This window comes from Astyanax mexicanus, unplaced genomic scaffold, assembly GCF_023375975.1.
Source record: "Astyanax mexicanus isolate ESR-SI-001 unplaced genomic scaffold, AstMex3_surface scaffold_31, whole genome shotgun sequence".
In the NCBI taxonomy this organism is placed as follows: Eukaryota; Metazoa; Chordata; class Actinopteri; order Characiformes; family Acestrorhamphidae; genus Astyanax; species Astyanax mexicanus.
In genome coordinates, this window is record NW_026040041.1 from 2,180,276 (window position 1) to 2,193,412 (window position 13,137).

Genomic DNA, 13,137 nt, shown 5'->3' on the forward strand with positions numbered 1-13,137 from the left:
TTATTTATTTGTTTTTCATATTTAATTTATCTATTATTTACTTGTGTTCACTTTAAGTTATGTAATATACTTATAAACAGGGTCCTCCATAATAACAATACTACAACTACTACTAATAATAATAATAATAATAATAATAATAAAATAAAAATGCTGATAATAATGATTAAATATATAATAATAATAATAATAATAATAATAATAATAATAATAATAATAATAATAATAATAATAATAATAATCTATCGGTCGGTAGGAGTGGAAAGTGCTGAGAGTTGGGAAATTCTGACGCTGTCTCTGTTCAGGTTTCACATTAGGAGTTTAAAATCATCACCCTGTTATTTTTTGTGTAACATAATAAGAATTGTTAGATTTATTAGTCAAAACCAATTGGGTCAATTTTATTAATATTTATTCAGAATTGGAGTAAACATGTTGCTGTTACTTCCCTACTCCTTTATATTTTGTGTATTTATGTTATCTATTAATTAGTATTATTTTATTTTTATTCTATTTTATTTCATCTTTATATTTATATTTTTTTAACAATTGCTCTTTTGGGTGTAAACTGGACCACGAGAATACGATTTCGATCCACCTCGTGTACCACATATGATGTGAAATGACAACAAAATCTCCTTTAATCTTTGAATATGTTACTTTTTATAGTCTGTAATTGGGTTAAAAAAAGACGTTTTTACACGTGGTAGATTTGTGAGTTGTGACTGATGTGTAGTATAAAAAAAATACAAGAAAATTATTATTTGTGTTATTTCAGTCATTTCTCATTTTCTGTAAATAAATGCTCTAAGTGACAATATTTTTATTTGGAATTTGGGAGAAATGTTGTCTGTAGTTTATAGAATAAAACATCAATATTTTTTTTACTAATATATATATATAAAGTCCAATATACTAATATATATATATATATATATATAGTCCAGGTTGCAGCTGTCTTCATAGGGTACAGCAAGATGCATTGAGTTTCGACATTTTGCAACATATTTAAACAGTTATTTACTGTATTATTTCTTTTTTTAATGTGATAATGTAAGTTTCTGAGTTTTTCAGTAACTTTATTCTGAGTGAGGCTTAAGTTTCTGTTCAGATTTCACACCTAAAGTTCCCAATCAGCAGCCTGAGCTCAGCCAGTTTCATATTCCCCATAATCACACCTCATCTCCTCACTCACACTTTCACTTCCCACCCGTTTACACATAAACCACGCCCACCTGTGAGCCACAGGCCACGCCCTCTGAACCCGGACTGGCTGAGCGTGAACTGCCAGCCAATCCCAGCGCAGGAGGAGGAGCAGGAGGGCGGGACTTAGGAGAGCAGCTGTGCGTCAGTGTTACACAGAAACGAAACTTAAACTGCCCCTAGCGGTCAGACTGAGAACAGCACCATCTCTACCAGACTACATACAGACTGCTGTAATATTATTACACAACTTTTCAGAACAAATATACTTTAATAATAATATATATTATTCTATAGTTATTATATAACTGCAAACCTGCAGAATTTACAGATAAAAAAAGTCTAAAACTAATAAAATGATAAAAACAAGTTTTAATCCAACAGGTGTTTAAAATAATATATAATAAAAAAAATATATATATATATCTATGCATTTTTAAAATGTATAATATTAATTCTAATGCACTAAATAAATAAATGAATAAATAAATGTAAAGTATAAAGTGTGTTATACTGCAGGGTGCAGCCTGAAGATGCTGAGATGTTTCCTCACCTGCAGCTGATGCTCCTCCTCGCGCCCATGCTGTTTTTAGGGATGAGCTCGTGCTGTCTGTGAGGAGAGGTGAGTGAAGGAGGGGATGCGCACGAGCCTCACTAAAATAAAAAACTGGCCCCGCCCCTTCTCTCTCCTCCTCCCTCTCTCTCTCTCTCTCTGTTTCAGATTTCTGATAAACGAAACTCTGAGACCGAGTTACTGAGTTACTGAGTTCCTGAGTTATTGATCGTGTTGGTCAGAAACTGAGTGTGGTTTAGACCCCCAGCCTCAGTCCATTTACAGAGAAGACCCCCCCCCCCATCACACACACACACACACAAATCACACACACAGAGAGAGAGAGAGAGAGAGAGAGAGAGAGAGAGAGAGAGAGAGAGAGAGAGAGAGAGAGAGGTGTTTATATACAAAAACAACTGTCAGCTTTTCACACTCAACCTACAGAGGAACAGAGACACTCAGATATACAGATATACAGATATACAGATAGATAGATAGATAGATAGATAGATAGATAGATAGATAGATAGATAGATAGATAGATAGATAGATAGATAGATAGATAGATAGATAGATAGATAGATAGATCAGTATAGATAGATAGATAGATAGATAGATAAATAGATAGATAGATCAGTATAGATAGATAGATAGATAGATAGATAGATAGATAGATAGATAGATAGATAGATAGATAGATAGATAGATCAGTATAGATAGATAGATAGATAGATAAATAGATAGATAGATCAGTATAGATAGATAGATAGATAGATAGATAGATAGATAGATAGATAGATAGATAGATAGATAGATCAGTATAGATAGATAGATAGATAGATAAATAGATAGATAGATCAATATAGATAGATAGATAGATAGATCAGTATAGATAGATAGATAGATCAGTATGTATGTATAGATAGATAGATAGATAGATAGATAGATAGATAGATAGATAGATAGATAGATAGATAGATAGATAGATAGATAGATAGATAGATAGATAGATAGATAGATAGATGGAGATGTGCAGGCTGCTGTGTTTTGCTGTTTTTCTGGCTGTTTTATTCAGTGAGTATAATCAATAATCTAATATTTCTGTTATCTGCTAATTGCAGTCATTCAATTCACGAATTAATTAATTAATTATGGTTTTAATTGGCTTATTAATAGATGGATTTATCTGACGTATTGGTTAATTAAGTAATTGATTATTTAATTTTTTTCTTCTCTTTTTTATTATTTAATTAACACACTGGTTGAGCTTTGATTTCTTCCTTCATCCAGTCATTCATTCTTTAGAGGGATCGTTTATTATAATAAACTGATTCGTTCGTTGATTCATAATTAATTCCCTGATTGGGTAATCAGTTGAGCTACTTGTTTGATTGATTGATTGATTGATTGATTGATTGATCAACTAAGTTACCTGACTAATTCATAAACTGAACTCTGGGGTTGGTTAAAAGATTAATTGATTAAGGGATTGAGATCTGAATGTTAGACCTATTGTTTGAGCTATATTATGTGAGTGTTAATAATTTTATTGATTGATTGATTGATTTGTTAATTGATTGATGCAGATATTTATTGAAGATGTTGTGTTCATAATCTGCTAAACATGTAATTTCATTGCTATGTCTGATGAATTCAGTCTGTTGCTGTTGGGTATTCAGTTATTGATCTGTAAAAATCTGTTCACACTGACAAAACTAATATTCAAATTTTACTGTAAATTAGATGGTCTTATTTCCTGTAGTTTTAGAACGGAGTGTAATTATATTAATATGCAGCTCTGAAAAAAAATGAAGAGAGCACTTCAGTTTCTGAATCAGTTTCTCTGATTTTGCTATTTATAGGTTTATGTTTGAGTAAAATGAACATTGTGGTTTTATTCTATAAACTACAGACAACATTTCTCCCAAATTACAAATAAAAATAATCTCATTTAGAGCATTTATTTACAGAAAATGAGAAATGACTGAAATAACAAAAAAAGATGCAGAGCTTTCAGACCTCAAATAATACAAAGAAAACAAGTTCATATTCATAAAGTTTTAAGAGTTCAGAAATCAATATTTGGTGGAATAACCCTGGTTTTTAATCACAGTTTTTTTTTCATGCATCTTGGCATCATGTTCTCCTCCACCAGTCTTACACACTGCTTTTGGATAACTTTATGCTGCTTTACTCCTGGTGCAAAAATTCAAGCAGTTCAGTTTGGTGGTTTGATGGTTTGTGATCATCCATCTTCCTCTTGATTATATTCCAGAGGTTTTTAATTTGGTAAAATTAAAGAAACTCATAATTTTTAAGTGCTCTCTCATTTTTTTCCAGTGCTGTATATGCATTACATCGTTCTTGTAGAAATTGGTTTGTGTAAGGTTTTTTTTTATAACACGTTTAAAAATTCTTAATGTCACATAATAAATGTAGTTATTAATAAAAGAGAAATAAAATAACACAGAAATAAAGTGGGAATAAAAACATCTTTTTATACAGAGTTTATAAAATAAGAAAATCCAGAAACACTTTATAAAAATTTACATTTATCAACAGTAATTACAACATAATGATATTATTAACGTTTTAAACTAATGTCTCAATTGATTATTATTTAAAATATTCTTAAGTTTTAAAAATTAGTGATGTTTAATAATTTCTTAACTTTTAATGTGAAATTAATAGAGGAGACAGTAGTAGAGTGCTATTGTTAGAGACTGGGTTAAAATATGATTTTATTTAATTTAATATTATTTTAAAACTATATATAATATTTACATTTTATTGTAAAAATATAATATTCACACATTTCTTTCAGATTTATGAATCATTTGTTTCTGCAAAAGTCTTTATGTTTTATAGATGAATAGAATATATAATAGAGAATATAGACAGAGTGTGATATTCTCAGTCTGATGTAATATAAAGTCAGTCTGATTCTCAGTATGACTGAACCTTTCTCTGTTTATTACTGAATATCATCAGTAGAGTAGTGCATCAGTACTGTGATTTATTCTATTTCATTTCTTACTTTCTTTATTTCTATTTAATTGTTTTATTCTGCCCATTTGGAGTAATTTTGTTCAATCGGCGGGTCACTCCTGGGAAGGTTCGCCAGTGTTCCATGTTTTTTCTCCACTAGTGAATAATAATAGTGAATCACTGTGGTTCTCTGGAGTCTCAAAGCTTTAGAAATAAATGATTTTATATCATTTTCCAGACTGATAGATAATCAATAACTCTATTTTTATAATTTTTATTCCTGAATTTATATGGATATGGGCATGATGTCTAGATTTTGAGTATCTTTCGGTCTACTTCGCTTTGTTAAGCAGGTTCTAAGTGATAAAGTGATTTATTGATGGAGACTGAATATCATCAGTTAGAGTAGTGCATTAGTACTGTGATTTATTCAGTTTAAAAGCTGTATTAATTTGGACGCTGTGGTTTATTTCCCTGTGTTACTCAGCTGCATTAAAAACCCCTTAGTCTAATCGAAGATCAATACACAGCGCCTGAGTGATTAATAGCATTGAACTGAGACATTCTTATAAATACAGCTGCAGAAAAAAGTGTGTGAACTCTTTGGGATTAAACTTGGATTTCTGTATAAATTGGTGATTAACTGTGTCCTGATCTACATCTAAATCACAACAATAGACAAACACAGTCTGCTTAAACTAAAACCGCACAAACTATTATATATATTTGCATGATTTTATTGAACACAGCATGTTAATATTCACAGTGAGGAAGAAAAGTATGTGAAGCTTTGGATTTAATAACTGGTTGATTCTCCTTTAGCAGTAAAAACCTCAACCAATGGTTTCCTGTAGCTGCAGATCAGACCTGCAGAACGGTCAGGACCACCTAGCAACTACTTAGCATCATCATAGCAACCACCACAGACACCATAGCAACACCATAGCAACTGCATAGCAACACCTTAGCAACCACCTAGCAACTGCTTAGCAACACCTTAGAAACACCACAGAAACCACCACTGATACCACAGCAACTGCCTAACAACACCTCAGCAACCACCTAGCAACTGCTTAGCAACACCTTAGAAACACCACAGAAACCACCACTGATACCACAGCAACTGCCTAACAACACCTTAGCAACCACCTACGAACTGCTTAGCAACACCATAGCAACGACCACAGACGCCATAGCAACACCTTAGCAACCACCTAGGAACACTTTAGCAACCACCTAGCAACTACTTAACAACACCATAGAAACCACCATGGGTACCATAGCAACACTTTAGCAACCACCTAGCAACTGCTTAGCAAAATCATAGCAACCACCACCGACACCAAAGCAACCACCTAGCAACCAGCAAGGATACCATAGCAACACCTTTGCAAGCACTTGGCAACCACTTAGTAACACCTTATCAACCACCACGGACACCATAGCAACACCTTAGCAACCCACTACCAACCACTTAGCAACACCATAGAAACCACCATAGTGAACGGTGGGAGCAATTTTAGCTGTGCAACTATCCTGCGTTTCCTTCAGGAAATAAATACAGTCAGTTGATGGAGGAGCTCCGTTTATAAAGCAGGTAAATAACTGATAACTGATAGATGATCACTATCTTCTTCAGGCTCCTCCAGAACATCTTCATTATCATCATCATCATCATCATCATCATCATCATCATCATCATCTTTAGAGACTCGTATCCTCAGACCCGGAGAGAACCTCACCCTGCACTGTAACATCCCCTCCAGCACCCACACGGCCTGGTACCGCCTCCGCCACGCCCACCTCACCCTCATCCTATCAGCCAACATAGGAAACCTCAACAACCAGATCATAATCCAGTTTACTCTAGATCCCAGTCACTTCCAGACCCTCAGTGTGAACGACTCAGTGAGTCTGATCATAGTGAACGTTAGTGAATCAGATGCAGGACTGTATTACTGCGGGGGGAGACTCAGCGGACAGCACATGCTGTTCGGAGACGCCATCGACCTGAATTCAACAGGTAAGAGACACTCAGGTAGTTAAAACACTGAAAACATTCAGTAAATAAGCACAGAAATTACAAAAATATAAATAGACTATATTTACAGCTCTGAAAAAAAAATAAGACATCACTTAAAAATGATGAGTTTCTTTGATTTTACCAAATTAAAAACCTCTGGAATTTAATCAAGAGGAAGATGGATGATCACAAGCCATCAAACCACCAAACTGAACTGCTTGAATTTTTGCACCAGGAGTAAAGCAGCATAAAGTTATCCAAAAGCAGTGTGTAAGACTGGTGGAGGAGGAGAACATGATGCCAAGATGCATGAAAAAAACTGTGATTAAAACCAGGGTTATTCCACCAAATATTGATTTCTAAACTCTTAAAACTTTATGAATATGAACTTGTTTTCTTTGCATTATTTGAGGTCTGAAAGCTCTGCATCTTTTTTGTTATTTCAGTCATTTCTCATTTTCTGTAAATAAATGCTCTAAATGAGAATATTTTTATTTGTAATTTGGGAGAAATGTTGTCTGTAGTTTAAATAATAAAACATAAACCTATAAATAGCAAAATCAGAGAAACTTAAGTGCTCTCTACATTTTTTCCAGAGCTGTATATCCCTTAACTAAAGATATTGAAGACAGTATTTTTTTACAAACATTTTTTGAGTATAAATGTTTTATTTTTGTTGTTTTACATTTATTTAACAATGATATATTCATTATTAAAGAGAGTGTTGTATGTTACCGTTAGTTTGGGCAAAATTGTCACCTAAAAGCTGTTAAAAACACATAACGCATGTATTCCATTTAGACAGAATATTATTTTTTCATTAAAGCTCACCTTCCGCGAAAATCCGATTTTTCTTGTTCTTTGTGGAATACAGTAGGTCTCTCCGAGTTGAATGTGTACACCTGCACATTAAACTGTTTTGCAGCCCCCATTGTCTGCAGGAGCTAAGCAAAGAAATCCCCCCTCCCCCCCTCCGAAAAACGGGTGAATTTTGAATTATCTTTCTGCCTACGTAGGCAGAAACTCACAGACCAGCCCACCTTGGCTCGAGAAACTCCCAGAGGCGGAGCTGAAGCGACGCAACATCACCGCTCATCAGTTAGGAGGTGGGAGGCAGTGAGCGGCAGAGCGGTGGAGGGGCGTCGCAGTGCTCCTAGCCAATCAGAGGAGAGATATTTGCATTCTGTTTGCATGTATGAATATTCATGAGCAAAGCTGGAATCCGGTCATTTTGGACACACCCCTAAAACAGTCCATTAAAAAAGAGCTATACAGAGACACCTGAGCACTTTTTTTTTACAAAAACGGCTCACATGTCATTCATTCATACTAGAGACCACAACTAGACATTTTAAAATGAAAGAAAAAACGACGGAAGGTGAGCATTAACTTGAAATCACTTGACACATCTGGAACAGTGTATTCTTGTCATTTTAATATAAAAATCTTTTAAAAAACATTTTTCAGAGAAACTAAAGTAAAATTTTACAGAAATATATTTGCAAAAGATTTGTAAAATGCCAGTTTTATAACATAAAAAAACAAAGCATAGAAAGTATTTTCTTTATTATTTACTAATAAATATTATTAAAACAAGTTCTAACTGTTTCTCTAAGACAGTCTATCACTATTCATTCATTCATTCATTCATTCATATTTCACTATTGTATTCTATACACGCTGAAGCTGGATCTTTTTAAAGAGAAGACCATCATCTGAAAACCAACCAATCACATGAAAGAAACTGAAACCCTGTGAGAAAAGAGGAATGGACAGATACGCAGGGAAATCAGCTGATTTAACCTGTTTCTGTTTTAATTCATTAAACTCCACATCTTAAATAGATATAGTTCTACTTACATTACATTCTGGTAACTTCTATTTGCATACCGGGGGTGTCTTTCACTGTCAGGGTGTAGTCACCCCCCCCCCCCCTCTGGGCTTCCTTAGGTACATTTTTAAATCATATATTATGATTAACCTTAAGATTAAACATTAAACAAGATTAAACTTCTTTAAAATTAACAGAGAGAAACTACATTTACTGATGCAGCAGATTTTATCATACGTTATGAATATTTGTTTTAGTTTACAGTCCAGCAAATTTGCCTGTCTCAAAGAATTTTTGTTCGTTTGAAAAAATAAAATTTCTGACTTTTGTAACTTCTTCTGTTCTTTGTAGGTCTAAATAATAAGAGCCGAATACATGTAATATGTAAAGAAAAAGAAAAAGTCTATATAGAGCCCTATCCGGACAGGATTACATTCTTTAATCTTTTATGGGGGGGGGGGGGGGGGGTCCTTTTTTTACTAATTACACTTTTTATGTTTTTATATTTTTTAGTTTTTTTGTAGTTTGTTTAGTAATTACACGTTGTAAGCTTTTATTTATTTGTAATGTCTTAGTATGTACTTTTTATGTTTTTTTTTCTTATATTTTTCATATATATATATATATATATATATATATATATATATATATATTTAGCAATTACAGTTTTGAGTTTTTTATATTTTTCATGTTTTTTAGTACTTGTTAGTAATTATACTGTTTATGTTTTTATATTTTTGTTTTTTGTTATTACACTTTTTATCTTTTTAGTTTTTTAGTACTTTGTTTAGTAATTACACTTTGTAAGCTTTTATTTATTTGTAATGTCTTAGTATGTACTTTTTATGTTTTTAGTAACTTTTTTAGTAATTACAATTCTTATATTTTTCATATATATATATATATTTAGCAATTACAGTTTTGAGTTTTTTATATTCTTCATGTTTTTTAATACTTGTTAGTAATTAATTAATTAATTATACATTGACTTCCATTTAAAGTTCACAGGGTTTTTTCTCTCTCCTGTAAAGCTGCTGTTTTTGGAGATAAGTGTTTTTCAGTGTAAGTTTGTAATAATTGAACAGTAGAGGTAATAAACGTGTTATTAGCTGTAGGAAGCTGTAGGTAGGTCGTGGTGTTTGTAGTTTTAGTTTTGTAGTTTTAGTGGTGATGTTTCTGAGCAGGAGATCTGCAGACTGCAGCGTTTCTGATTCAGAGGAAGAGCTGTGGTGGAAAGTTCTCTCATAGTGAAAGTGAGGGGCCTCGCGTCGGGCCCCCGCTTTCTCTGGTAGACGGTTAGTGGAGCGGGGGTCTCAGTGTGGTTTTGTGTTTCAGGCGGTGGGGGAGGCGAGGGGGGCGGCGGCCTGTGCTGGAAGCTGCTGGTCTCTGCTGTCCTGGTGACCGTCCTGATGATCGGGCTCTGCGTCACCATCATCACCTACAGACCGGGTAAGAGTTCAGCTCCAGGTCATCCGGTTATCACCAGAAAACCACCACATCTCACTGAGAAATGACTGATTTCAGACTTTTATAACGATTGTTCAACAAGAAACATGATTAAAAAGTTCTTATCTGTGTTGAATAGCTCTCCTCTGCTCTCCTGCAGCTTTCTGACATCCAGTAATTTCTGCACTTTACACAAACAGGCTTTTAGAATATATTTTACATTTTACCCTGCAGATTAATCACTTTTTACACCGTTATTCAGCTCAAAGTAGCTCCACACTTCATTGCTAGAATCCGGGGAGCCCTAACATTTAAAACGAGGCATTAATAACTTAAAAAGTGCAGAAGAAGTTTATTAAAAAAATATTTTTAAATCCTATAGTGTAGATAAATCTCTGGTGCCGCCATCTTTAAATTTAAGTCATAATAATAAGTCAACCGTCGAGCACAAGTTAGCAGCAACCTAACAACACCTTAGCAACCACCTAGCAACTGATTAGCAACACCTTAGCAACCACCTAGGAACACTTTAGCAACCACCCAGCAACTGCTTAGCAACACCATAGAAACCACCATGGGTACCATAGCAATGTCTTAGCAACCACCTAGCAACACCTTAGCAACCACCTAGGAACACTTTAGCAACCACCCAGCAACTGCTTAGCAACACCATAGAAACCACCATGGATACCATAGCAACCACCTAGCAACACCTTAACAACCACCTAGCAACTGCTTAGCAACATCATAGCAACCACCACAGACATCATAGCAACACCCTATCAATTACTTAGCAAATTTTATAAATCCTGTAGTGTAGATAAATCTCTGGTGCTGCCATCTTTAAATTTACGTCATAATAATAAGTCAACCGTCGAGAACAAGTACAAATAGTACAACTTTTTGAGCAATGTTTATGCAGTTTGTTGTTGTTTTTTTGCATTCTGTTTGCTAAAATGACTTAGAACAACATTTGCAGAATTACAGTTAATCACAATAATGTACTTCTGTTTATTATTAGTTAAATCTAAATAAAGGTGACTTTATTATTTAAACATGTTACTCCACGTTACATTTACTGTTATAAAAAAATGATGCGTGCAATGTCTGAATTAAATACATATATGACAAAAACCTAATATTTAAAATAATATAACAACAAATGTGGTTATTAATAGTATTATTAAAAGTGTTGATAATTGCTTCAGCTAACTTTATTATAAATGCGCCCCAGAGAGGAGGTGCTTTTTATGGCGGGGGTGCAGATTTTGACGAGCTTTAAAAATAAAAGTTTAATTTCTGCTTTTTCTGTGGTATCATTTTTGAGAGGGGACAAATCCACCTATTTCTGATATTTCTGAAGTTCTTCCCAGTTCACACGACAACGCTTTCAGCAACAGCTGAAAAGCTGGAATTCATGCATTTCCAAGGAAATATTTTTCCATTTTTGTTCAACTATCCTACCTACTTTTTCTAAAGCTCGATGGTTGACTTATTGTGACTTAAATGTAAGATGGCAACAGAAAATGCAGGTGCTCTGCTGACTGAATACAACCTAGACAACACATCATTTACATTTGCAGTGCATTATCGATGTGTAGCTTCAAAAATGTATATTTTTATTGAAACGTAGGAGCTCTAAACTTGACAAGATTACACTATTTGAATCAGAGTTGTAGTTTTACTGCTTTTTACTGACATAAATAATTACTATAAAATAAAATAATATATATATATATATATATATATATATGATAAAAGTCCTCTGTTCCTCAGGATTCCAGACGTCCTTTTGTAAGAACTGTGTGAAGGAGAACTCCAGTCTGAAGGTACTGCAGCTTTACATCATCGTTTCCCCCACATAATATCATTATCTTACTGAGATAAATCTGAGATAGCTGTGATCTGGTCAATTAAACAATTAAGATTTTATTATGGTTCCACTTGTTGTTTGTTATCTAGTGAATATTCTTTATTTTATTACACTTTTTCATATTATTTTCTTAAATGATGCCATTTAACTCAACCCATTTTCGAGGCATCAACACTAATAATGTTCAAACGTTTGAAATGCTGTAATATGAGCCTGTATACAGCTTTTTAATTAGACTTTAAATTAAACTTCTCTAAAATCAGAAGTGTTTTTGTATTAAGAATGAGAAACTGTTTTATGCTACTATTTTCAATTAAATTACACAATTTTACAGCAGCTAAAAAAATCACTGTTTTTTTATTTGCACTTGTTTATTTGTGGTTTTATGTTCATCCTTCATTTCTTCCACTTTAAAACAAGGCTCCTTTATAATAGGTTTATAAATAGTTAATAAAGAATTAATGATTATGATTTGAGTTGTAAATACTTTAAAAACATTAATAAGCACTTATTACCATACATAAATAGAAGGAATAACAGTGAAAATGACTTTTTAACATATTAAATATAATAATATAGAAAGCCAGTTTAGTCGTTTAATATGTTATTATAGTTAAAGGAATAAAGTTATTAACAGAAATGTTAATAGTGACTGATTGAAAAGACAAAGTAAGAAAAGCATACAGTAAAATCTGAAGTTTAACAGTCATTTCTTAGTACCTTTCTATTTATGTGTTGCAACTGTTTATTAATGGTTTATAACCTAATTAATAACTGTTAATTAACTATTTATTTTAAAGTATATATCTGTGTGTGTGTTACAGACGGTGGACCTGCACTATGCCAGTCTCAGGCATGTGAATACCCCTCAGAGTGGCACGATGCCCCCGGACCACAGTGTGACCTACGACGTGGTGGCCAGGAAGACTGCAGCCAATCACAGAGCTTAATATATACATAACATATATACATCTTAATATAAACACCATATACAGCTCTGGAAAAAGTTTCAAGAGATCAGAAATCAATATTTGGTGGAAAAACCCTGGTTGGTTTTTAATCACAGTTTTAATTTCATGCATCTTGGCATCATGTTCTCCTCCTCCACCAGTCTTACACACTGCTTTTGGATAACTTTATGCTGCTTTACTCCTGGTGTAAAAATTCAAGCAGTTCAGTTTGGTGGTTTGATGGTTTGTGATCATCCGTCTTCCTCTTGA

General features: G+C 33.4%; 2 protein-coding genes across 4 annotated transcripts in view; one reads left to right on the forward strand and one right to left on the reverse strand.

The window, feature by feature from the left end:
* The window catches only part of LOC125788953 (uncharacterized), a 33,722-nt gene extending 31,881 nt beyond the window's left edge, over positions 1–1,841 (reverse strand). For all 3 annotated transcript variants that reach the window (XM_049472922.1, XM_049472920.1, XM_049472921.1), the window contains exon 1: positions 1,757–1,841. In XM_049472922.1, the coding sequence (XP_049328879.1) occupies positions 1,757–1,785 (29 nt within the window). In that variant the 5' untranslated portion in view covers positions 1,786–1,841. The remainder of the gene's footprint in view (positions 1–1,756) is intronic.
* A 288-nt stretch (positions 1,842–2,129) lies between these two features.
* LOC125788839 (uncharacterized) lies at positions 2,130–12,867 on the forward strand. Its single transcript, XM_049472715.1, has 5 exons — positions 2,130–2,830; positions 6,384–6,767; positions 9,934–10,047; positions 11,821–11,873; positions 12,742–12,867. Exons 1-5 carry the CDS (start codon positions 2,779–2,781, stop codon positions 12,865–12,867), a joined length of 729 nt encoding a protein of 242 aa, XP_049328672.1. The 5' UTR covers positions 2,130–2,778.
* Positions 12,868–13,137: the final 270 nt, after the last annotated feature.